Genomic DNA, 26,091 nt, shown 5'->3' on the forward strand with positions numbered 1-26,091 from the left:
CTGGATTATTTGTCTAATACTGGAAGTGGGGCGTTGAAGCCTCTAGCTGTTACTGTGTTGGAGTCTGTCTCAACAGACAATATTTGGTTTATATATCTGGATATTCCAGTGTTGGGTGAATATATATTTAAAGTTATGTCCTCTTGCTGAGTTGATCCCTTTATCATTATATGATGACCTTTGTCTCTTAATATAGTTTTCGTCTTGAAATCTGTTTTGTCTAAGTATAGCTATCCCTGCTCTTTTTTTGGTTTCCATTTGTACAGAATATCTTTTTGCATCCCTTTATTTTCAACCTACGTGTGCCTTTTTGGTGACGTGTGTTTCTTGTCAGCAACAGATAGCTGGGTCCTGGTTTTCTTACCCATCCAGCCACTCTGTCTTTTGAATGGAGAGTTTAGTCTGCTTACATTCAATGTTGTTATTGATAAGTAAGGACTTACTCCTGTCGTTTTGTTGTTTTCTGGTTGTTTTGTGGGCTGCTCTTCCTTCTTGCCTTCTTGTCTTCCTTTTCATGAAGATGATTTTCTCTGTTTTTTTTCCGTATGTTTTAATTTCTTTTTGTTTTTTGTGTATCTGTTGTAGGGTTTTTTATTTGAAGTTACCAGGAGGCTTGCAAATAACATAACCCATTATTTTAAACTGATGGCAACTGAACACTGATTGTAAAAACAAACCAGCAGCAAAGAAAAAATGAATAGAAACGCTACAGTTTAATTTTATCCCCTCTGCTTTTTAACTTCTTGTTGTTTTTATAACTTTGTCTTGAAAAGTCATTGTAGTTATTTTTATTCATTTATTTATTTTTATTGCTTTATTTTTGAGATGGAGTCTTGCTCTGTCACCTAGGCTGGAGTGTAATGGTGCCATCTCGGCTCACTGCAACCTCCACCTCCCAGGTTCAAGCGATTCTCCTGCCTCACCCTGCTGAGTAACTGGGATTACAGGCATCCACCACCACACCTGGCTAATTTTTGTATTTTTTAGTAGAGTCGGGGTTTCACCATATTGGCCAGGCTTGTCTCGAACTCCTGAGCTCAGGTGATCTGCCCACCTCGGCCTCCCAAAGTACTGGGATTACAGGTGTGAGCCACCGCGCCCAGCCAGCTAGTTATTTTTCATGGGCTCATCTTTTAGTCTTTCTAGGCAAGGTGTGAAGAGTTTACACCCCACAGTTACAGTGTTACAACAGTCTGTGTTTTTCTGCATGCTTACTGTTCCCAGTGAGTTGTATCCTTTTAGATGATGTGTTATTGCTGGTCAGCATCCTTATTTTTCAGATTGAAGAAGACTCTTTAACATTTCTTGTAGGACAGGTCTGATGTTGATGAAAATTCAGCTTTTGTTTGTCGGGGAAAGTCTGTCTCCCTCATGTTTGAAGGATTTTTCACTGGATATACGAGGGTGAAAGTTTACTCTCCTTGAGCACTTTAAATATGCCACGCCACTGTCTCCTGGCCAGTGAGGGCTCCTCTGAGAGGTCGTTGCCGGGCGTACTGGAGCTGCGTTGTATGTGATTTGTTGGTTTTTTTTCTCTTGCTACTTTTAGAACCCTTTCTTCATCCTCGATCTTTCGGAGTTTGATTGTTAAATGTCTTAAGGTAGTTTTATTGGGTTAAATCTGGTTGGTGTTCTGTAGCCTTCTTGTACTTGAGTGCTGGTATCTTTTTCTAGGTTTGGAAAAGTCTTTGATATTATCCCTTTGAGCAAACGTTCTACCCTGATTTCTCTCTCTCTACCTGCTCTTGAAGGCCAGGAACTCTTAGATTTGCCCCTTTGAGGCTATTTTCTAGATCCTGTACATGTGCCTCATTCTTTCTATTCTTTTTTCTTTTGTCTCTATGTGTTTTCAAATAGCCCATCTTCAAGCTGCTCACTAGTTCTTTCTTCTGCTTAGTCAGTTCTGCTGTTAAGAGGCTCTGATGCATTCTTCAGTATGCCAATCGCTTTTTTCAACTCCAGAATTTCTGCCTGATGCTTTTTAATTATTTCAGTCTCTTTGTTAATTTCTCTGATAGGATTCTGAATTCCTTCTCCATGTTATCTTGGATTTTGCTGGGCGTCCTCAAACAGCTATTTTGAGTTTTCTGTCTGAAGGGTTACCTATCCCTGTCACGCCAGGATTGGTCACTGGTGCCTTATTTAGTTCACTTGGTGAGATCATGTTTTCCTGGATGCTCCTGATGCTTGTGGCTGTCGGTCAATGTCGCTAGGTATTTACTGTCATTTTTGCAGTCTGGGCTTGTTTGTACCCATCCTTCTTGCGAAGGCTTCTAATTCATTTATTTTGGTGTTTAGGAAAAAAATTGAAAAACATCCTGCTTTGTTAAACTGTTACATGGCAGTGAGGTATTCAGTGTTGTTTTTGAACTAAAAGAAAAGGGATAATCCGTCTCATGCTAATTAGAATTTGCAGATTTCTTATGATACTAAGTCGAGACTGATAGAAAAGGTGGTGGCAGTCCATGAGACTCAGGAGCAGCCCCAAATCCTACCCTGCAGCTGCCCTTGCTATGAGGTGAGATGTTGGAAGCTCCTTTCTACAAAAGAAGCCGATCTGTGGGTTCCAACGGACAGGCGGCCGTCCTGGGCAGGGCCCTGCAGAGACCCTGGCACAGGTGCAGGAGGTCAGGGAGGAGAAAGCAGCGAGGCCGACCCAGCGAGTTCAGACTGCTCCCCGGCTGCCGGCCTGGGGCAGAGTGTGCTCAGGCCTTGCCGTGTGGCCCTGGATGCCTGCCCGTCTCCTGGAGAGGGCCCCATCACATGTGTTTGGGCTCGGTACTGGCTGCAGTCTGGCTTGTCTCAGTCACGCCCTCTGCCCGACAGACTTTCTAGCATCTCAGCACATGGCACAGGCTGAGCTTGGAGTTTGCCACTCACATGGATTAGCGTCGTGGCAGGTGCGGCCATGAGTGGTGCCTGTTGACTGCATTAAACCCTGGGGCATCTCTGCTCGAGACCCGCCAGCACCATGTGTGAAGACAACAGTGACAGCTTGTTCTGTGGTGACTCTCTAACCGGGTGGTGGAGTGGCCATGGAGCTGATTTGGGTTTCTCAGTTGTTATATGGGTACTTGTATTTGTGGTTGCTAGTAAGGCCCTGTGTCAGTTAATAACCCCCGCAAATGCACCACGCATTCCTGTGTCCCCTATGCTGTGTCCCCGATGCACGCTTCCCTGCTGCTCGCACGCCAAGAGTCGCCTGTGCTTACCACACAGGGAGCGGGAGTCAGGCGCGTTGGGCCCCTCCTTGTGTGAACTTGTCTACCCCTCACAGGACCTCAGTGACGAGCCCTGTCAGTCATTCCTATCCATTTTCCAGGTGGGAATGAACTTCGGAGCGGTCAGGCCAGGGCCCGGGTCCCAGGCTGGCAGGGACAGATCCTAGATGCGATCTGCTTGGCTCTAGGCCTTGTTGGAGCCGGGGCGGAGCAACCCCTCCTCCGAGTCCCAGTGAGCGACCACGCCATGGGCACAGCTGCTGCTCGGGTCCCCTGCACCTACATGTGACTGTGAGTGCTATTGCTAATGGTGCATGGCTGTGCGGAGATGCTTCATCCAAAGTGTCAGGAGGGAGGAGGGTCCTGCGCCCCACAGCCCAGCCAGGCACTGATGGCACCACAGAGTCGGCCCCTGGCCTCACAGGGGATGACTCTGAAGCTCGTTCACACCCCAGAGCTCCCTGGATCAGTCTATGGCTGGCTTCAGCCACACCACTTCCTCACCCAGCTTCTTCTTGGCTGTTCCCAGTTCCCTTTGAGGAGTGTTGGTGCTGGTCCCCGTCTCAGGCACTGCCCTTTGGGAGCTTGGCTAGGGCACTTGGTGTCTGTTAAGCTGGTTTCTTCTGCCTGCGTAGGCAAGGTAGGCAGAGGCCCTCGTGCCGCCTTTTCAGACACCCAGCAGCAGAACCAGGGACCTTGCTGGTTTCCTCCTGAGCCCCTGGGCTCTGGGACCAGATGCCTTTGAGGTCTGGCCATAGTGCACCATACGTGCTGTAGCCCTGGCTCACCGAGCACCCAGGGTGAGACAGACACAGCCTGGCCAGGAGGTTTTCATGCAGAAGACTGAACACGCGGCGCGGCTCAGGCAGCAGCTAGGAGCCTGCTCTCGCCAATAGGACCAGGCCGGGGCACGGGGGACTTGTGTGTGAGGCTGCAGGACAGCAGCATTCCTCTCTGGCCCAGCCAGTGGGGGACTGGCAGAGCTGGCTGGGACCCAGACTTGGTGGCGCCCAGGACCCCGGCCATGCACCTCTGCCTTGGGGATGGCATCCAGGTGGTGGTAGGTGGTCCAGGACCTGGCCGTGCCTCTGCGTCAGGCAGCGCCTGCATAGCGGCACTCAGAGCTGTGCTGTGGCATCAACTCCAGCATCCCCTTTGCCTACACGAATCCTTATCCCTTCCTCTCGTGCACAGGTCCGGCGGGCGGTGGCCTCTGTGGTAGGCGGCTGGCTGCTGCGTCTGCGCGACCGCTACTCCTTCTTCCACAAGCTCATCCCTCTGCTGCTCAGCAGCCTCAGCGATGAGGTGCCCGAGGTCAGGTACGTGGGCAGGCGTCCAGCCGGCGGCCGCGGGCCCTGCTTCCTAAACAGTCGTGTACAGCAGTGGTGGTTTCTCTTCGCTCAGAATCTGTCACAGAAACCTGCTCGTGTCCCTTCGTCCCTGTGCTCTGAGGTGATGTGCCGTACAGAAGGCCTCTGGTTTTGTAAACGTCATTTCACATCTTTTTAGCATTTGACTGAGTAATGGACAGAAATCAGACGGCCCACTTGGTGTACTGTCCGTAGAGTGCTCACAAGATGAACGGGATTTCTGGTCCACCTTTTCTGGGGTTAGGGAGCTTCCCACTCTCATGTGATGGGGTCTTTAGGCGACCCGTGTCCTGGCACAGCCCTGCGACCTCCTGGGCATCTCTGGGAACTTGCAGGGCCCTTCCCTGTGTGCCCTCCCCTGCGTGCCCTCCCCTGCGTGCCCTGCCCTGAGCCGCTGTTGTCCATCTGTTGTGCCACAGGCAGCTGGCTGTCAGCCTCTGGGAAGACGTTGGCCTGCAGTGGCAGAAGGAGAATGAGGAGGACCTGAAGGACAAGCTGGACTTTGCCCCTCCCACCCCACCCCATTACCCTCCACATGGTGAGTGACCGAGGCAGAGGGAGCGCCAGGAGGCGAGCGCTTGTTGGGTAGGAAAGGGGCTTCTGAACCTGAAGGAAGCTTCAGCTCTTGGCGTTCTGAGCCCAGGCAGCCGCATTGGAAAGGTGCAGGCATCTCCCCATTGTGCTGGGACTCCTACGTCCCAGGCACCTGGGACCTCCCTGCGTCCTGGGCAGAGCACGTCTCTCCTCAGCATCTGGGAAGCCCCCATGTACCTCGCAGTGACCTCTCCCCTCCTCTGACCAGCTTTATTTTAAAAAGGCCGTGGGCTTCTGAAAGTGTCCAGTGCACTGCTAGATGGTGTCCGCCCCCCTCCCTTGGCTGTGCACACAAGGGTGCACTGAACTCTGGGTTCCTGGGCAGCTCTGCTGGTGGTTGGGGGATGTTGGAAACAGTGGGATAAGGGGCTCATCATTTCACCAAGACAGAGCTCAGCACAAGGGCCACGGATGAGGTGAGGTCTTCATGGTTCCACATGATTTCCAACCTGGGAACAGGGTCCCCTGCTGCGTGGCCTCCCGCCCTTCCCACATTTGCTCCCTGGCCATGTTGCGGGCACCCATGTGTGTCTCTGCAGAGCCCAGCAGGTCTGGCTGAGTCTGAGTGGAGGCTCCCAGGTCCGGCCCCAACACACTTGCTCTGCCATGCCACTGGCCCACCTCGGGCTTCATCTGTGTGGAAACCACTCTCTCGTGGGGCTGAGTGTCTTCCACTTGCACATGGTCAGGTGTTTTCATCACTTGAGTCTGTCTGCAGGGTGTCTTCTTAAAAGTGAATAATAGATACGCACTGATGAGGACAGAAAGTAGGTGAAGCATAGCCCAAATCAGATGTGCAGCCCAAATCAACCAGATACCCAGCCCAAATCAATCAGATGCCCAGCCCAAATCAATCAGATGCCCAGCCCAAATCAATCAGATGCCCAGCCCAAATCAATCAGATGCCCAGCCCAAATCAATCAGATGCACAGCCCAAATCAATCAGATGCCCAGCCCAAATCAATCAGATGCACAGCCCAAATCAGATACCCTGAGAGATTTGCAGCCTCAACTTACTTCCCATGTCACCTCCCTGGCCTAGTCCAGGCACTGAAGTAGCCCAGGGTCAAGTCCTGGAGGGAAGTGTTGTACTCTGTCAAATACAGCATTAAAGCGGCTTCTTGGCTGGGCATGGTGGCTCACGCCTGTATCCCAGCTACTCGGGAGGCCAGGGTGGATCACTGGAGCCCAGGAGTTGGAGACCAACCTGGGCAACACAGCAAGACTCCGACTCTACAAATATTTTAACAAAAACAAAATAAATTCGCCGGGTGTGGTGGTGGGCATCTGTATCCCAGCTGCTCTGGAGGCTGAGGTGGGAGGATCACTTGGGTCCAGGAGGTTGAGGCTGCGGTGAGCTATGACCACGCCCCTGCACTCCAGCCTGGGTGACAGAGTGAGACCTCGTTTAAAAAAAAAAAAAAACAGTTTCTTGTGTCTGGTGTTGATATTTGGTGCCCTGTTAAATCCCCGCCCACAGAACCGTGACTCCTCCCAAGCCTGTGAGTCTCAGGGCTGCTGTTCCTCCCGGTCGGCATTCTCCCCCTTGCAGCCCCCCCACAATGCACAGTTGCTGTACAGGGAAAGCACACGTGTTTGGAAAAGGCACAGAAGTTAGTTGCAAGCAAGGTTTGTTCTGATGGAGTGAAGCCAGTGTGAGAACGCTCCGTCTTTCTTTTTTTTTTTGGAGACAGAGTTTCACTCTTGTTGCCCAGGCTGGAGTGCAATGACTCAGTCTCGGCTCACTGCAACCGCCACCTCCCAGGTTTAAGTGATTCTCCTGCCTATAATAGCTGGGATTATAGGCACGCGCCACAGCGCCCAGCTAATTTTGTATTTTTAGTAGAGACAGGGTTTTGCCATGTTGGCCAGGCTGGTCTTGAACTCCAAACGTCAGGTGATCCGCCTGCCTCAGCCTCCCAAAGTGCTGGGATTACAGAGGTGAGCCACCACACCTGGACAACTTAATCTGTTTTAAAATGTGGAATTTAGGCTGGGCGTGGTGGCTCATGCCTGTAATCCCAGCACTTTGGGAGGCTGAGGCAGGCAGATCATGAGGTCAGGAGATTGAGACCATCCTGGCTAACACAGTGAAACCCCGTCTCTACTAAAAATACAAAAAAAAAAAAAATTAGCCAGGTGTGGTGGCGGGCACCTGTAGTCCCAGCTACTCGGGAGGCTGAGGTGGGAGAATGGCGTGAACCCGGGAGGTGGAACTTGCAGTGAGCCAAGATCGCGCCACTGCACTCCAGCCTGGGCGACAGAATGAGACTCCATCTCAGAAAAAAGAAGAGGAACTGTATTTGCAAACTATGCCTCTGAAAACGAGTTAATTTTAACATATAAAACACTTAGGGCCGGGCATGGTAGCGGGCGCCTGTGGTCCCAGCTACTTGTGAGGCTGAGGCAGGAGAATGGTGTGAACCTGGGAGGAGGAGCTTGCAGTGAGCCGAGATTGCACCACTGCACTCCAGCCTGGGGGACAGAGCGAGACTTCATCTCAAAAAAAAAAAAAAAAAATATGGAAGTTAGACACGAGGCTGCTTACGAACTCTGTTGAACTCGCACTGTCTGCGCGCCGGTGATGGGAGTGGAATCCCACGCGTGCTGTGGTTCTCTGGCAGTGCCTCTCCGTCCGGCCGCCTGGGGTGAGCTTCTGCGCTGGTCGCACCTAGAAGCTAAGCTGTGGGTTGTTTGCCTCTGGCGATTTCAGCTGGGCTCTCCTCACCGATGAGGAAATGCTGCTCCTTAAAGAGGGTCCAGCCTGTGTGCCTAATTCATGCTACACGGAGCTCACGCTGCGTGGCAAATTGTTCTCCACGTGCTCACTGAGAAGCCAGTGGAAGGCCCTTCAGGTGTCAGTGGGGCAGGAACGCCGTCCCCGAGACGCAGGAGGGTCCAGTCCTTCCTGCTGTGCACCAGAGAGGGAGGCAGAGGTGGGCAGGGACAGTTTCTGGAAGGTACGATCCTTGGAATGCGGTAAAGGAGAAGACAGAGCAAAGCACACACATATACGCAAACACATACACATATTCACAGGCATGCACATGCACACGTGTATACACATACATCTGTGCACACACACGTACATGCATAGCCTCGCACACGTGTACACATATACACATCTGTGCACACGTACGTGCATATCCACGCATACACGTGCACATACATATACACATGTACACATGTACATATACATCCCGCCCTGCCCTCGCCAACTGGCTGGCCCTGGTAGTAGGTTCCCGGAAGGGGCTTCCTCCCTGTGGTGGAAACACAGGCTCTTTCGAGGCTGCCTGATTTAGAATTGGTGCAAGGACTTGGGACTCTTCCTGACTGATAATTGCAAAAACACAGTTATCCATGCCGAGGCGTGGAGAGTGTCGTTAGGCACAGAATTTTTGTTTCGAGTAGAGCACAGTAAATTTAGAATTGAATTACAATCAGAGTCAGTGGCATAAGCACTACATTTTGTTAGATTTTTGGCATTTTCCCCTCAAATTACTTTGCTTCAGTCTGTAGATTTGAATTTTAAATACGATTTCTCAGATTTTTTTCTACAGTATTTTAAATGTCAGATCAGAAGATTATCGGAGTCTCTTCCTCAGAAGTTTGCACTGGCCTTGTATCGCCAAGCAAATGCCCTCCCTACCATCCTGCCGCTCCCGCCCGCCGTGCCCAGGGTCTCTGATGCCCTCCTTACCATCCTGCCGCCCCCCGGCCACCATGCCCAGGGTCTGTGATGCCCTCCTTACCATCCTGCCGCCCCCACCCATCGTGCCCAGGGTCTGTGACGTCCTCCTTAACATCCTGCTGCCCCTGCCCGCCATGCCCAGGGTCTGTGACGCCCTCCCTACCATCCTGCCGCCGCCGCCCGCCGTGCCCAGGGTCTGTGACGTCCTCCTTAACATCCTGCTGCCCCTGCCCGCCATGCCTAGGGTCTGTGATGCCCTGCTTACCATCCTGCTGTCCCCTGCCCACCCTGCCCAGAGTCTGTGACATCCCTTCCCCCGGGACCATACTGCGTTCACCCTTCAGGGCTACAGCTCTGTGAGTTTTGAGCAGCATTGCCTCTGTCCCCCGCATGTGGGCATCTCCACCTCCCAGAACCTTGGGCCCTGGCACTGCTGCTGTGGGCTGCGTCCTGTGCGTCCCTTCCAGGATGTCATGAGCATGAGGTCGTGGGAGCATGACCGCTGGCGTCTGCTCCTTCCTCTCTGCGTGGCGCGTTGGAGGCTCGTGTGTGGCACCTGTGTGCAGCACTTTCCTTCTTCGTGTGAGTCACGTTCCCTCCCGTGGACAGACCATCCGGTCACCAGCGGGGCACATTCGGTGCTTTCTAGTCTTTCACCATCACGGGTAAAGCTGATGTAAACACTTGCAGTCTGGTTTTTGTGAGAGTGTTTTATCGGATAAACACTCAGGCGTGGGACTGCCGGGCCGTAGGTACAGTCCTTGCTTTGTTAGAAACTCACCACATGCTGTTTTCCACACCCTTTGCGCCACGTCGCATCCCCACGGGCACTGGACAAGCTTTCCGGGTGCCGTGGTCAGGCCAGCATATGAAGTGGGGTTTGCTGTTTTTAGCATGTCGGTTGGTACGCAGTGGTGGCCTGCGGTGTTTTTGTTTGCGATTCCCTAACAAGAGGACGTTGGGATCTTTTCCTGTGCTGTGTTGTGCTTCTGCGCACCCATGCGTCGTCTTTGGTGGCCGTTCACATCTGTCATCTATTAAATCGGGTTCTCTGTTTCCGAGTGTGGAGTTTGAGGACCCCTGCCATGCCCTGGATGCAGGTCCCGCATCAGACTGTTTCACGCTCCACAGCGGGGCCTCAGCTCTGGCTCCCGCTCCCCTCAGAGCTCTGGCAGCTGCCCCCTACCTCGGTGGAGGTGCTCCTTGTCCTCGGTGGACCCAGACCCTGTACTCACCTCACCACTCGCTCCAGGGGCCTGTCCGTCTGCTGCCATCCCCAGCACCCAGAGGCAGTGAGCCAGGCTCGGTGGCTCTGAGCACCCAGGGAGCCAATGAGTGGCTGCGTGGCCTGTCTTACCTGCAAGAACAGACGGTCCGACCCTGTGGTTGGGTCACCAAGAGCGTGAACAGGCAAAGTTTGGTCATATTTTCAGATCACAGCTAATGCAAGCCGTGCTCAGAGGTCATGACCTATCAATAAGGAATTCACTTGGTGCTGGATCTGAAGTGTAATCAGAGCCCAGTTTTCCTGTTTCCTGGGAAAATAAGGTGCGCACCACATAGAAATATAATTCGTACCATATAGTTTGTCGTTAGCTTTGCAGACACAGCATAAGTTTCCGTTAACAGCACTGAAACCTCCACCTTCACAACCAAGCTTCGTGCTGGGAGGGTTGTGAGGGCATCACTTACTGTCCTCAAGTCAGTCACTTCCCCAAACACCGTGCCCTTCTCACACGGAAGCACATGTTCACGCCTGGCGTGTGTGTGACGATCGCACTGCCAGCCGCCAGCCACAGATGGCTCAGTGACAACACTCCAGAGTCCTTTCTGCTTTGAGACTATCCCTCTGTTAAGATTGTTTTCCTTGGCAATGCCTGAGTGTAAAGGAAAGCGCCTCGTGGTGCTGGTGAGTGGCCGGCCAGAGCTTTTCACACAGGAGGACAGAGTTGGCTGTTCTTAAAGCCTGACTTAGAAGTGAGCAGGGTTCCCTGTGGGTGAACGCTGCCATGTGACAGCCTTCTCCTCCCTCCGTTCTCCTGTTCCACCTCGGAGCTCGCACCTATTCTGCTTTGCTTGTGTGTTTCATCTGTGTGTTTGGAAAGATGGAAGCTTGAATGGAAATTGTCAGAAACGTTACGTTGTGCAAAGGGGCTGGAAAAGCTGGTTAGCATCGTCTGAAGCCAGCAAGGACCCACACGTGGAGCACTGGCCAGCTCTGAGTTAGGCGGGGGTGTTGCAGAAGAAGGAACTTGTTTTCTTTTTTTGAGGCAGACTTGCTCTGTCACCCAGGCTGGAGTGCAGTGGCATGATCCCAGCTTACTGCACCCTCCGCCTCCCAGGTTCAAGTGACTGTCCTGCCTCAGCCTCCCGAGTAGCTGGGATTACAGGCGCCCACCACCACACCCAGATAATTTTTGTATTTTTAGTAGAGACGGGGTTTCACCATATTGGTCAGGCTGGTCTCCATCTCCTGACCTCAGGTGATCCACGCGCCTCGGCCTCCCAGAGTGCTGGGATTACAGGCGTGAGTCACAGTGCCCAGCCTATGTCTGCTATAATATTAAATATAAAAAAACAGGCTTCAGAACCATATAAGACCATGTGCTGCATAACGGCGTTTGAGTCCATGACTGACCGCAGGGAGGAGGCTGGTCCCCTCAGGTAGTAACATTGTGTTTCTCCTGTACCTTCTCTGTGTTCGGAAACAAATGCTCACCGTCTGCTGCAGTTTCTGCGTGTAGAGTGCAGTCACCTTGCTACACAGGTCCGTAGCCTGGGAGCCTCACAGGCATCGCACAGCCCGGTGTTGCCCAGCCCAGCAGCCCGGATGTTGCCCAGCCCATCAGCACAGGCATCACACAGCCCAGGCATCGCCCAGCCCGGGCGTGTAGGAGGCTGCGCCATCCAGGCTTGTGTGTGTCACTGTAGGACATTCACATGGCGACCAAATCACCCAGCGACTTGTTTCCCAGAACGCACCCCACTGTTCAGCAGCACTTGACCGTACACAGAACTAGCGGTCCCCTGCCTTTTCACCAGGGACTGGTTTTGTGGAAGACAATTTTCCATGGGTGGGGCGGGGAGCAGGGTGGTTTCAGGATGAAATTGTTCTCCCTCAGATCATGAGGCGTTTGGTTCTCATAAGGAGCGCGTAACCCAGATCCCTCGCACGCACAGTTCACAGGAGGGTTTGCCCTCCCCTGAGAACCTCATGCCGCCACTGATCTGACAGGAGGTAGAGCTCAGGCGGTCACGCTCCTTCACCATCTGCTTACCTCCTGCTGTGGAACCCAGTTCCTAACAGGCCTCAAACCAGTCCCGGCCTGTGTCCAGGCCATGGGTACCCCTGCCCAGCACCGGCCAGTGTTTCTTTGGAAACACCCACAGGCCCAGGTGCCCACAAAGCTCTGTTCAGCTGTCAGCGGACCCCTCCCTGGCTGTTCTTGGTCACACATCCCTCATTTTGCAAACTTTCCAGAGTGGATCATCATCGGGAAGAAAGGTGCAGCCAGGCTTGGTGGCGCATGCCTGTAATATTGAGGTCAGGAGTTCAAGACCAGGCTGGCCAACATGGTGAAACCCCATCTCTACTAAAAATACAAAACTTAGCCAGATGTGGTGGCGTGCACCTGTACTACCAGCTACTCAGGAGGCTGAGACATGAGAATGGAGAATTGCTAGAACTCAGGAGGCGAACGTTTCCGTGAGCCGAGATGGTGCCACTGCACTCCAGCCTGAGTGGCAGAGTGAGATGCTTTCTCTAAAAATAGAAAAAGACCCTTTAAATCCTGACGTGTCATGGTTTCATTTCTATCTTTACAGTTGCTCTGAATTTTTTATTTTTTGTTTTTTATCTTTTTTGAGATGGAGTCTCGCTCTGTTGCTCAGGCTGGAGTGCAGTGCCATGATCTTGGCTCACTGCAAGCTCCGCCTCCTGGGTTCAAGCGATTTGCCTGCCTCAGCCTCCGAGTAGCTGGGATTACAGGCATCCGCCACCACACCCAGCTTATTTTTTCTATTTTTAGTAGAGACGGGGTTTCACCATGTTGGTCAGGCTGGTCTTGATCTCCTGACCTTAGGTGATCCACCCGCCTCGGCCTCACAACGTGCTGGGATTACAGGCATGAGCCACCGTGCCCGGCCTGAATTTTTAAGATCAAAATCTTTTCATCAGTCCCTGAAGGCTTTTGTGTAAAAATCGATAAACTGATTGTGAAATTCTTGTGGGCGTGCAAAGGACCCACAGCCGCCGAAACACTGGGGAGGAGTGAGGCTGAATGGCAGCAGTGCCTGGGTGCAGGACTCACAGAACCACAGTCAGGGGCTGCGTGGTGTTGGCTTTCAGACCAATGAGCGGAACGAGAGTCCAGAAACAGGCGCCCGCATGCAGACCACTGACTTGATGAAGGCTCAAAGACCATTTAATGGAGTCTTTTAATAAGGGTGCTGTCATGATAGGATTACTCACATGCCAGAAAGTGAACTGGGAGTGAAAAACCTACCCCGGTTGTGTCAGGGGCCTGAAGGTAAAGCCCAGAACCGCAGAGCTAGGACAAAGCCTTCATGACCGCAGGCCGGGCCACGATTCCCTGGATACGTCCTCAGAAGACTGCAGAGTGACGACGAAGCCTTCATGACCGTGGGCCGGGCCACGCTTCCCTGGATACGTCCTCAGAAGACCGCAGAGTGACGACGAAGCCTTTGTGACCACGGCTGGGCCACGCTTCCCTGGATACGTTCTCAGAAGACCAGAGCTAGGATGAAGCCTTAGTGACCACGGGCCGGGCCACGCTTCCCTGGGTGCGTCCTCAAAAGCACGCTCTGTAACAGGGCAAGGCAATGTGCTGGACTTCACCAAAATGAACACTTCTGCTCTTTCAAAGGCCTGTTGAGAAAACGAAAAGACAAACCAAAGACTGAGATGTTTGGAGATGATGTATGTAGGGATTTGTCTCCAGAGTACAGAAAGAGCTCTTGAAACACAGTAGGAAAACAATCCAGTTTTTTAAATGGGCAGAAAACAATTTGGAAAGACCCTTCACCAGGGAAGATAACACAGGTGGCAAACAAGCCCGTGAAGAAGATGCTCAGTGTGGTTAGTCATCAGGGAATGCAGAGGAAAACCACACGGAAACGCCGCTGTGCCTCTCAGACGGGTCTCAATTCAAGACTGAGTGTACCACATGCCACTGAGAATGGAAAGGAGCACGGACTGGCTCAAACACTTTAGAAAATAGTTTCTAAAACAGTTAAACACATGCACCTTCCCTGTGACCCAGCCCTTCCACAGCTGGTATTTGCCCTGGCACAGTGAAAGCACAGGCCACACAAACTTGCTCTGGACACCATTCAAGTGCTGCTCTGCAGAAGAGCAGACAGCAAACTGGCATCTCCCCAGAACAGGCCACTTCCCAGCTTCAGAAAGGAGCAGGCACGGGCAGACCTCAGAAAACCACGCAGAGCGAAAGAAGCAGAGAAGAGAGTGAATGACAGGCTTCCACTTGTGCCAAGCTCTGCAAGAAAGTGCAACCCGGTCACGGGACAGAAAGCAGATCCGGGGGTGCCGGGGCGCCGTGGGGGCCGCACTGCAGAGGAGCAGAGGAAGCCGGGCAAAGGATGTGGCCCTCACCCCCACCGTGGTGATGGCTTCGCAGGCGTGTCTCTCTGATCATACACATCAGCACGTGTGGCGAGTGTGTTGCTTGCATCTCTGTGTGGCTCTAAATGTTTTGTTTTGTTTCTTGGGATAGGGTCTCACTCTGTCACCCAGGCTGAGTGCTGGGGCGCAGTCTTCCCACCTCAGCCTCCTGAGTAGCTGGGACCACAGGCATGCACCATGGCGCCTGGCTCATCTTCCTGTTTTTTTTTTTTTGGTTTTTGTTTTTGTTTTAAGATGGAGTCTCACTCTGTCACCCAGGCTGGAGTGCCGTGGCGCAATCTCCACTCACTGCAAGCTCCGCCCCCCTGGTTCACGCCATTCTCCTGCCTCAGCCTCCCGAGTAGCTGGGACTACAGGCGCCCGCCACCTCGCCCAGCTAGTTTTTTTTTTTTTTGTATTTTTAGTAGAGACGGGGTTTCACCATGTTAGCCAGGATGGTCTCGATCTCCTGACCTCGTGATCCGCCCGCCTCGGCCTCCCGAAGTGCTGGGATTACAGACGTGAGCCACCGCGCCCGGCCCATCTTCCTGTTTTTTATAGAGGTGGGGTCTTTGCCATGTTGCCCAGGCTGGTGTTGAATTCCTGGGCTCTAGTGATCCACCTGCCTTGGCCTCCAAAATGCTAGGACTGCAGCCGTGCACCGCCTATGTGAATGTTCTGAATGAAAGGGGCATTTGGCAGCTTTGCGTCCACCCCGAGACTTGTTTTGAAATGGTGAGTTTGAAACTCACAGGTGTCCCTTAAATGTGACATGCGGTAACTTCAGTTGTTGAGGTTTTGCTTGTGCATTTCTTGTTTTTTCTCTTTTTCGTTCCAGAGCATCGCCCTGTGCTGGGCTGCCGGGAGCTCGTCTTCAGGAACCTCTCCAAGATCCTCCCTGCCCTGTGCCACGACATCACAGACTGGGTGGTGGGCACCCGAGTGAAGTCGGCCCAGCTGCTGCCAGTGCTGCTGCTACACGCCGAGGACCACGCCACGCAGCACCTGGAGATCGTCCTCCGGACCCTGTTCCAGGCCTGCACCGACGAGGAGGCAGCCGTGGTCCACAGCGTGAGTGGCCGCGGAGCTCTAACTCGAGCTTAAGATCCCACCTCTGTGGTGTGCGGGGCCCGAGGCTGTGACAGACACAGTTGGGAGGCCACCCTGCAGCCAAGACAGCGTTCCCCTCACCCCCAGGCCGCAGCCCCTCCCCAGGCCCGGCCCCTGGGAACCACCGGTCTGTTTTCTGTACCTGTAGGGAACAACGTGTTGAGGGTGAACCCTCCATGCTGGTCTTCAAGCACACTCGGGCGCAGTGCCGGGTGCGTGTTGTGTAAACGTGCGCCAGACAGGGACCAGGCTGCTGACTGAGGACCGAGATGCCCAGAGTTCAGCATTGACATCCGGGCTGTCCTCAGACACCTTCCAGGCCTCACAGGGGCTGTGGGGGCACCTGGCGGCGGGGAGGGCACAGCCTCAGGTGTCCTGTGAGTGGCATCCGTGGTGCCATCCTCTTTCTCACTCCCTGTCTGCACTCGGCTGGTGGTTATCGCCTCGGCAACAGTGGGTACGCACAAGGGAGTCCCATGCTCGGGCCACTCCTGCTCACTAGGCTGGGCCACGGTCTGTGCTGACAGTCACCACCGTGGGGACTTCACACCCGCCCCACAAGGACACGTCCCAGTGCTCAGGAGAACAACTAAAGCTTTGACTTGAGGTTTCAGTTCAAAATATCCTCATCTTGAACCTTAAATTCCATTGAAGGAGGCCTTGCCAGTAGCTTTTACTTTTAGTGGTCCAGGTCACTGTTACTAGCTGTGCGTCATGGCGTGCACCTGTGGTTCCAGCTACCGGGAGGCTGAGGTGGGAGGATCACCTGAGCCCGGGAGGTCAAAGCTGCAGTGAGCTATGATAGCACCACTACTCTCCAGCCTGGGCGACGGAGTGAGACACTGTCTCAGATAAAACAAAAAAAATCTACGTCATTGTGACTGATTTAAAGTAAATGTTCCAGTTTCCATGTTATTTACATGTCATGTTTCTACTTTTCAAAAACTACCATTAATTTAAAATTATCTGTAGTCCTCTGTGGAATCTATGGGAGAGCAAGAGACACGGGGCGAGGCTGAGGCAGGACAGGAGACATGTGTGTGATCCACTGTACAGTCCCACGGTACAGAGGGGCTGGTGTGTGTGATCTGCTGTGAGTCCCACGGTGCAGAGGGGCTGGTGTGTGTGATCCAGTGTGAGTCCCTCAGTGCAGAGGGGCTGGTGTGTGTGATCCGCTTAGCGATGGGAAGGTTGGGTCACTGGCGTCCGATGAGGGGCATGCGGTGAACCCCGCAGCTCAGACACAGCCTTCCTTTGGGCCGGACTTCGCTGCCTGCGGGGTGTGTCCAGCTCACTGGCTGCAAGCCTGGCCTTGGGGACGTTCTGAGATCACACGAGGACTCTTGTACCTTTCCTGAGGGCTCTGAGCAGGTGCCAAGGACTCACTCGGCCTAACACGGGGCTGTCTGGGGACCACAGTGCCGAGAGCAGGAGCCCGGCTGAGACCCTTGGGTTTGGCTCTGAGTTCTCGTGTTTGTTTCTCGCAATGGGAGCCCGGCTGAGACCCTCGGTTTGGCTCTGAGCTGTCGTGTTTGTTTCTCGCAGTGTATGAGATCCGCAGAGCTCGTCGGGACATTTGTCAGCCCTGAGGTGTTTCTGAAGTTGATCTTATCGACGCTGAAGAAGGCGCCCTCCGCCTCCGGTCTCCTGGTGCTGGCCTCCGCCATGCGGGGTTGCCCCCGAGAAGCCCTCCAGCCGCACCTGGCGGCCATCGCCACGGAGCTGGCACAGGCCCACATCTGCCAGGCGTCTGAAAACGTAAGAGCACTTGGGAAAGGGGGGAGTGGAGAAGAGGAGCCTCCCCTGCCTGGCCGTCTGCCATCGTAATGACATTTGTGGGTCCACCCCGTGCTGCCAGTCCGGGCTGTCAGAAACACCCAGTGATGTGTCTGTGGGTCCGCCCTGTGCCGCCAGGCCGGGCCATCAGAAACACCTGCGGTAGCTGGGGTGCCCTCACTGGTACCCCTCGTTCCAGGGCCTCGTCCTGCACTGTGCAGAGCTCCAGCCCCAGCCCCAGCTCCAGCCCCAGGCGGCCGCTCACATTTACATTGGTTGCTGCACATTTCTTGGCCACACTGGCCACAGTTCTGGCCACGGTTCACGTGTTCAATGACTCAGGAGGTGTCCACGGCGGGGACCGCTGGCCCGTGCTGCTGGGGGTAGATGCGGGGTCTGCATCGTCCCACCCCTGAGGAGCGTGGTCGCATGTCCGCCATCCCACCCAGTCCCCACGCGCCATCCCACCCAGTCCCCACGCTCCATCCCACCCAGTCCCCATGCGCCATCCCACCCAGTCCCCACGCGCCATGCCACCCAGTCCCCACGGTACCTGCACAGATCGCGCATCCTCGGGGGCGCCGGCAGCCTGTTCCCCATCAGCCCTGCCTGGCGTTCCGATCTGTGCTTCACACAGCCCAGCTGAGGATTTGCCAGAGACGTTTGTTTAATTTTAAATTGAGCAGCAAATCCTTGAGCTCAGAAGCTGGAACAGCCTGGGTAGTTGGACTTAATTGTCTGGAATAATCCATAATTGTTTTCTATGGAAGAAGAAGTGATGACTTTGCTTTGGTTTGGAGGCGAGTCGTCCCTGTCTGTGTGTGTCGGACCCAGCACCCCAGATCTTTCTAGGACACAGGGCGGCCCCCACCGGGTGGCCGTCCCATGCAGGGCAGACCTCAGCTCGCCCCTGGAGGCCGGCACTTGCTCCGGCTTGATCATTTCTGGCAGCTTCTATGGCCCCAAAGCTGGCCTGGGGCACGGGGACTTGCCCTCTGCTCTCAGCCCAGCCTGTCCTGTGTCCAGCTCCCTCTCTGTCCTCAGAACGAGAGGTGGGGCTATTAACAGTCATTATTGTGAACTGTTTTAAGAAACCTGTAAGCAGTTCCTGGAATACACAGAGGGAAGGAAACAGAGCTGGGGTCAGGAAGGGAGCGGGGGAGGGAGCCGGACCATGTACTCATGGCGCTTCAGCCACGTTCCAGCTTTTCCCAAAACCCGTTTTTAACACATCATCCAATCTGTGTCAGTTCTGCGCTTTCCTTTACTCACAAGGGGTTGTGAGGATCGCTTTGATTTCTGTATATAGATTTGCCAGAAGCATTTTTCCCTAGAAGGGCATAACTTGAAAATGTGCACAGGTGCCTAAATCCGTATCTCACAAAGTTTATAGCAAAGAACGTGAAGTTTTCACGTCTCCATGTTGGTTACAGGAAAACGGAATTGTGTCGTCCCGCAGTTGTGTGTTTGGCTCCCCATCTTCCAGTTTTAGCGAGGAAAAATTTGCTCACGATCTTTCCAACAGAGACCTCCTTCTGACAAAGCCCAGTCACACAGCCTGGGGAGCCAGCCTCAACCTTCCAGGCTGCGAACGTGTGTGGCCCTTTGGCCAAGGAGCCAGTCACAGTGAACACCCAAGATGTACATTTCACTCCTTCCTTGTTTTCATTTTTTTGTTTCAGAGTGATCCTCCCACCTCAGCCTCCTGAGCCGCTGGGACTACGGTTGTGCACCACCACGCCGGGATAATTTGTTTATTATTTATTTTTATTTATTTACTTTTTGGGACAGAGTCTTTCTCTGTCGCCCAGGCTGGAGTGCAGTGGCACAATCTCAGCTCACTGCAATCTCCTCCTCCCGGGTTCAAGCAATTCTCCTGCCTCAGTCTCCCAAGTAGCCGGGATTATAGGCGCCCGCCACCACGCCCGGCTAATTTTTGTGTTTTTATTAGAGACGGGGTTTCACCGTGTTGGCCAGGCTGGTCTCGAACTCCTGACTTCAAGTGATCCGCCCACCTCGGCCTCCCAAAGTGGTGGGATTACAGGCGTGAGCCACCGCGCCTGGCCCCATTTTACTCCTTAGCAGACTTAAATTCTTGGCAAGAAAGGGTGAATGCACTTAGGTCTCCGTCAGAGTCAGGCCCATGGCTCTGTGCTCTTCCCGCGGCTGGCTGGGCTTTGTTTGTGTCATTCAGGAAGTCGATTATGTTTCCCGCAATTATTCTCCAGTAGCTATGAGAACAGGTTAAAAATGTCTTTCAAGAACAAACTGAAATTGTTTTAAAAGCCCATGTTCAAACAGAAGTCCGTGAAGATGTATTCTAAACTGAGCCTGGCTTCAACCCCCTGCCCTGGGGTTCATAGGAAATGGTTTTAGCAGTAGGTACTTCCAGGTGTCTTGGGCCCAGCAGCGCCCCTGGAGCTCGACAGAGGGGAACTGGAGTCTCCTGGGAGGGAGTTTAGGACAGGTGGGCGCCTAGAGTGAGGAAATGGGTAACTCACCAATTCGCCTCTCACGCAGGGAAGCCGGCAGTTCTGGGATGCCATTACCATTGTTAAAACAGGAGTCTCTTGTGCTTTCTGAATTAAAAACTTTCCAATCTTAGATAACATTGTTTCAGAAAACAATGTTTGAAATACTCTTTCAAGAAATACTGAGAATTATTTCTTGCTGTATCTTTTTTCTTTTTCATTGTGTGTGTGTGTGTGTGTGTGTGTGTGTGTGTGTGTGTGTGTATGTAGGCAGACACTGAAAATCGTCTGGTCAAATATAGAGGAATCTGTAAATGTGAAGTCTTGTCAGTTCCTCCGAGACGGTGCTGCATTTGTGGCAGGAGGGTGGCGCTTGCTGCACAGGATGCCTGCTTCCCCGTTTGTTCCCGTGCTCGGAGGCGCAGTCAGCCAGGAGGGGCCATGTCTTCTAAATGCACCTGCCCTTTTTAACCGAAAAGATGGTAGCTCCTGAAATGTACATGACAGGTCATTCTAGAAAGCAGCCAGATAGTGTCCTCAGAAGTCAGCCAGTCAGTGCAGGCCTCAGAGAAATGGCTGCGGGAAAAGTCAGGAATGGAATAAAAACAGAAATCGGTAGCTTCTGTGGGAGTTGGGGCCACGACAGGGCCACTCTGCTCTGCCAGCTCCAAGGTAGACGGCGCCACGCAGCTCTGCCAGCTCCGAGGTGGACGGGGCCGCGCAGCTCCGTGTCTTCTGTGGGCCAGGGCGGGGCCACGCAGCTCCGCCAACTCCGAGGTGGACGGGGCCACGCAGCTCCGTGTCTTCTGTGGGCCAGGGCGGGGCCAGGGTGCAAGGACGGCGCTGTCGTATAGCGGGAGTGTTTTGTTTGGCATTTCGTGATTTACATCAGTGGGGAATGGGGCTTAGAGTTTTATAACTGATTAGGAAATTTAGAGCCAACCTATTGTCTAGCCAAATAATTACCAAACTTTTTTGAACTCACCCCCCCATTAGTAAGAAGCAGTTTAAACATAAGCCTCCAATATATGTACACTGTTGATAAATCACGTTTAAATTACATACATGACCACTGTCCTAACTCACTCTGTACTTTATGAAACATACATCAAATAGACATTAGAGGGATATTATAAGAAGTAAATACAGGCCAGGCGTGGTGATTCTTATCTGTAATCCCAGCCCTTTGGGAGGCCACGGCAGGAGGATCACTTAAGCCTAGGAGTTTGAGGCTGCAGTGAGCCACAGCTGCACCACTGCACTCCAGCCTGGGCAACAGAGCAAGACCCTGTCTCTGAAAAATAAGTTAAAATTTATTTAGAAAGAAGTAAGCATACACAAAGCCGTAGGAATTCTTGGGTCCAGCACACGGCCACTGTGTTGCGGGCTTCAGATCCTGGCTGATTCACAGCGGATGAGGCTGGAGCTGGGAGGAGAAGCCTTCAACCAGCGCAGCCTTAGGTGCAGAGCTGAGACTCCACCTCCCCATCAATCAGGAAACACTTTAAACCATAGAATTTTGTCTTTGTTAAAACTTGGTATTATAGAAATATCCAAAAATGCACGGAAGAGGGGCAGGCGGCAGAGCGAAGATCCGCTAGCTTCAGTGCTGGCCAGCCCTTTGCATTCATGTTCTGCCTGCCTGGGGCCACTTTGGAGGGCGGGGAGAACTCGGGCGTGTTAAAAAGCAGATAATGCAATGCGCCGTCATTTCTCTCACAGGTACCGTGGTGTGCATCCCTAATGCGGCTTCTTCACCACATAGCTGAAGTGCCTGTTCCCATTTCACAAAATAAGCACAGATTCCTTAGCTCCCAGTCTGTGTTGAGTTTTCCCGTCGTCAAGCACGTCCTTCTGTGGTTGACGCGCCAGCACCTGGGGGCTGTCCCTGCGAGGGCTCTCCCATGCCCGCTGCCCCTTGTGAGCCATAGACTAGGAGCCCCGGGCGGGTTCTGTCAGCCCTGGGGCTGGGGCAGGGCAGGAGCCCTGTATTAGTCCATTCTTATGCTGCTAATAAAGACCTACCAGAGACTAGGTAGTTTACAACGAAAAGAGGTTTCATGGACTCAGAGTTCCACATGGCTGGGGAGGCCTCACAATCACGGCGGCAGGCGAAGGAAGAGCAAAGTCACGTCTTCCATGGCGGCAGCAAGGGAGTGTGTGCAGGTTACTGCCCTTCATAAAACCATCAGATCTCGCGTGAGACTACCATGAGAACAGCACGGAAAATCCCACCCCCATGATTCGATTCCCTCCCACAGGGTTCCTCCCAGAACACGTGGGGATTATGGGAGCTGCAGTTCAAGATAGGATTCAGGTGAGGACACAGCCAAACTGTACCAAGCCCTGACGGTGCCACCGGTCTCTTCCAGGACCTCTACCTGGAGCGCCTGCTGCTGTGTGTGCAGACTCTGGTGTCTGTGTGTCGTGAGGACTGCGGCGTGGGCAGCCTGCAGCTCATGGACGTGCTGCTGACAATAGTGGCCCTTGCAAGTGTCACCGGCCTGAGGGACAAGGTAAGGCTGACGGTGGTGGCTGCTGCTTGGCCTCGTGGAGCTCACAGCTGGAAGGCATCTCTTAAGTGAGGGGAACTGTCTCCCACGCATCCCCTCTGCACGCAAGCCCCAGGCCTCAAACCTGTCTGACCAGCAAAGACCAGGGATTGAGAACCTTGTGGGTGAGTCCCCAGGTAACAGCCTTCGGGCAGCCCTCCGGCTGCCAGTGTATTCCGGCATCAGGGAGTGGAGACCGCTGTTTAATTTTAGGGTCCACAGTAAAGAAGCAAACAAGAAATAAGACATCACCTTTAAACCTGCGCACCTGAGTGGGGTTTAATAGAGCAGGTGTCGCCGTGCGCATCCCAGCACATCGGGAGACTGAGGCGGGTGGGTCACCTGAGGTCAGGAGTTCGAGACCATCCTGGCCAACGTGGTGAAACCCCGTCTCTACTGAAAATACAAAAAATTAGCTGGGCGTGGTGGCCAGCGCCTATAATCCCAGCTACTCAGGAGGCTGAGGCAGGAGAATCACTTCAACTGGGGAAGCAGAGGTTGCAGTGAGCCGAGATTGTGCCATTGCACTCCAGCCTGGGCTGGGCAACAGAGCGAGACTCCGTCTCAAAAAAAAAGAAAAATAGTGCACGTGTGACTGTGAGTCTACACAGAAGATACCACGATTTCCCACTCTAATTGCAGCGCAGCGTTCAGAATTAGTTCTCGCCCATGGGCTCCCTGTTTATGCCCCAAAATCATCTTTTTTTTCAGTGGAGTCTCTGTCGCCGCCCAGGCTGGAGTGCAGTGGCACGATCTCAGCTCATTGCAACTTCCGCCTCCTAGGTTCAAGGCACTCTCCTGCCTCAGCCAACTGAGTAGCTGGGATTACAGGTGCTCGCCACCACACCCAGCTAATTTTTGTATTTTTAGTAGAGACAAGGTTTTGCCGTGTTGGCCAGGTTGGTCTCAAGCTCCTGACGGCAGGTGATCCACCTGTCTCAGCCTCCCAAAGGGCTAGGATCATAGGCATGAGCCACCGTGCCCGGCCATTATGCACAAAAGTCTTTTAACCCCAACCTCCTTGTGGGCTCCTCGGGCCCCTGGAGGCCGCAGTGTCTGTCTGCCTCTCTGGAAGCTGAGACTTAGTTCTTCTTCCTGTTCTGTCTCTGTGGACAGCCCGTCTCGGCAGGTTCTCTCTGATCTGGGAGATTCACGGTCTGAACGTACCACGGGGAACCTGGTGTGGAGGAGGCTGCTGCTCTCGCCTCCCTTCTTGGGGCCTCTTTAAAAACAAGCTTTCCAAGGGGCGTGTGTCTCAGCAGACGCTGTCACTGATAGGGCCTTAGATACCAGCGAAAGCAGTCTTTGCCTGCTGGCCATGGGGGAGGAAGCCAGGCAGCCCCAGATTCAGACTCCAGGCCTGAGGCAGTGGCCATCAGGGAGCCTCAGCCCTTCCTCTGTTCCTAAGCCCCCAAGGAGAGCAGCCAGCTAAAAGTAAAAGGCAGCCAAGGTTATCATCTCTCTCTGCCCCGTTTTACCTGGAGGTCTGGTCTGCTGGGCTTAACTCTTTAAGCCACTTGCCCGTCCGTCTCTACCCCTCACTGCCTCAGAGGAGCCCTGCCTGTCTGGGGGGACACCCAGGGTCCGTGGGAGCCCCGGGACCACCTGTGCTGCGTGCGTCCCAGTGTGCACAGTGCCTGCCCAGGCGGACGCCCAGGGTCCGTGTGAGCCCCGGGACCACCCGTGCTGTGTGCGTCCCAGTGTGCACAGTGCTTGCTTCATGATACGCTGCAGAGACGGCGTTGGCGTGAATGGGATCAGGGTCTCACCCTACGCCCGTGGCTCTCACTCTCCTGCACCCTGGTCGGGGCTCCCTGTGGCAGCCTCCCTCCCGGTTATCCCGGCAGGCCCGGCCTGTGTGGTTCTTACGCGTGAGGGGGATGGTGAGTCCCGGCAGGCAGGCTTGAGCCCTGAGTGTTGGAATTGTCTCAGTCTCTGACTTGTAACCTCCAGGCACAGGAGACGATGGACTTGCTGGCCAGAGCGGAGGGTGTCAGTGGCTGCCAGGACCTCTATCGCAAGCACATGGGTCCCCTCCTGGAACGGGTGACTGCGTCGCACCTCGACTGGACAGCACACTCGCCAGAGCTCCTGCAGTTCAGTGTCATCATCACGCAGTCAGGTGAGCCGTCCCAGCAGGTGGTGAGCCGTGCCTGGCCCCGCCCAGGCCACACACCTGCTCCCCCGGGTGCTCAGCAGGTACCAGCACCGACCAGCTGAGCTGTGATTCACTGAGGCGTATTTTTAAAAGTACCCAATAGTCACTCTTGCCTGTGGAGAACCAGCATTTTAAGGAGCATCGCGTTGAAGACTGTGGGACGCAGCTCTTCCACTTGGCCCGGGCACACGCTTTCATGTGAAACCTTCAAAGTGTGGTTTTCCGTGGCCTGTTTTGTAGCCTGGCTTCTTAAATACGTCTGGATTTTGTTGCAGAATGTAGTGGTCTGGCCACATGGGTGCTGTGTGTGTGACGTGGGGGCCTCGGCCCAGCCCCTCTGAGACCAGAATTTCTGCGGTTCTCTTTGAGTCTGCGAATCGGCCACTTTCCTGGGATGGACAGTGTGGCCCAGTGGGCTTCAGTGTGGGGCAAGATCTGCTGCAGAACTCTAAGGAGGCGTCCGTTCAGCAGCCATAGAGCCTTGGGACACACAGCCCGTGCTGCTCCGTGGGCCATGAACTCGCCGCAGTAGCTTTTCCTCGTTTGCCTCCCCAGCTCTCCCGCTCCCCTGTGCAGTTCCAAGTGCCCCCGCCTCCTGTTGGATGCGTGCACCAGGGCGGTCATGCTCTGCATCTGAGGACACTAAGATCGTTCTTATGCAATCTCTGTGCCTGGTAGGGACTCACCATTTTTTTTTGAGACCTGGAAAAATATCCAAATTTGTTCTTTGTCAGCTGTATTCAAAACTGTTTCCAAATTAGAAAAGAAAATACTAGCTGGGCATGGTGGCTCACACCTGTAATCCCAGCACTTTGGGAGGCTGAGGTGGGAGGATCACTTGAGCTTAGGAGTTTGAGACCAGCCTGGCCAACATGGCAAGGCCTCATCTCTCCAAAAAGATGAAGAAAAAAACTGCACGTGTACTTCTAAATCTAAAATTTAAAAATAATAAAATACAGTTAGCCAGGCGTGGTGATGCGCGCCTATGGTCCCAGCTACTCAGGAAGCTGAAGTGGGAGGATCGCTTGAGCCCAGGAGTTCGAGGCTTCAGTGAGCTGTGACTGCACCACTGCACTCCAGCTGGGCAACAGAGCAAGCCATGTCTCTAAAAAAAAAAAAAAAAAAAAAAAACAAAGCTGGCGATTGCTGACGTGCACTCGGGGCATTAAACACTTTATGCCAGATGCTGCTCTGCAAGCCTTATGGCCGTCGGCTCGTCTACCCTCACAGCTGGCCTGTGTGGTGGGAACTGTGACCCCGTTTCACAGACAAGGAGGCAGAGCACAGGGAGCTCCCGAGGCAGCGACTTCAGGGCCTCCCTCAGCCTCTCTCCCACGGGCCTCCTGGGGATGGGGTCCCAGGATATTCCATTTCAGATTTTTACTGAATGTTACTTCTTTTTTTTTTTTTTTTTTTTTTTTTTTTTGAGACGGAGTCTGGCTCTGTCGCCCAGGCTGGAGTGCAGTGGCCGGATCTCAGCTCACTGCAAGCCCCGCCTCCCGGGTTC

General features: G+C 53.6%; 3 protein-coding genes across 3 annotated transcripts in view; 2 read left to right on the plus strand and 1 right to left on the minus strand.

Moving 5' to 3' along the window:
* The window catches only part of PRKAR1B (protein kinase cAMP-dependent type I regulatory subunit beta), a 329,737-nt gene that overhangs the window by 192,630 nt on the left and 111,016 nt on the right, over positions 1 to 26,091 (minus strand). The window lies entirely within an intron of this gene.
* SUN1 (Sad1 and UNC84 domain containing 1) overlaps positions 1 to 26,091 on the plus strand; it is a 160,355-nt gene that overhangs the window by 25,415 nt on the left and 108,849 nt on the right. The window lies entirely within an intron of this gene.
* The window catches only part of DNAAF5 (dynein axonemal assembly factor 5), a 55,795-nt gene that overhangs the window by 11,060 nt on the left and 18,644 nt on the right, over positions 1 to 26,091 (plus strand). Inside the window, exons 3-8 of the mRNA XM_050784311.1 lie at positions 4,416 to 4,540; positions 5,011 to 5,129; positions 15,356 to 15,588; positions 17,173 to 17,385; positions 22,247 to 22,390; positions 24,380 to 24,548. Coding sequence (XP_050640268.1) covers positions 4,416 to 4,540; positions 5,011 to 5,129; positions 15,356 to 15,588; positions 17,173 to 17,385; positions 22,247 to 22,390; positions 24,380 to 24,548 — 1,003 coding nt within the window. The remainder of the gene's footprint in view (positions 1 to 4,415; positions 4,541 to 5,010; positions 5,130 to 15,355; positions 15,589 to 17,172; positions 17,386 to 22,246; positions 22,391 to 24,379; positions 24,549 to 26,091) is intronic.

The sequence above is a fragment of the Macaca thibetana genome, chromosome 3 (assembly GCF_024542745.1).
Source record: "Macaca thibetana thibetana isolate TM-01 chromosome 3, ASM2454274v1, whole genome shotgun sequence".
NCBI classification, from domain to species: Eukaryota; Metazoa; Chordata; class Mammalia; order Primates; family Cercopithecidae; genus Macaca; species Macaca thibetana.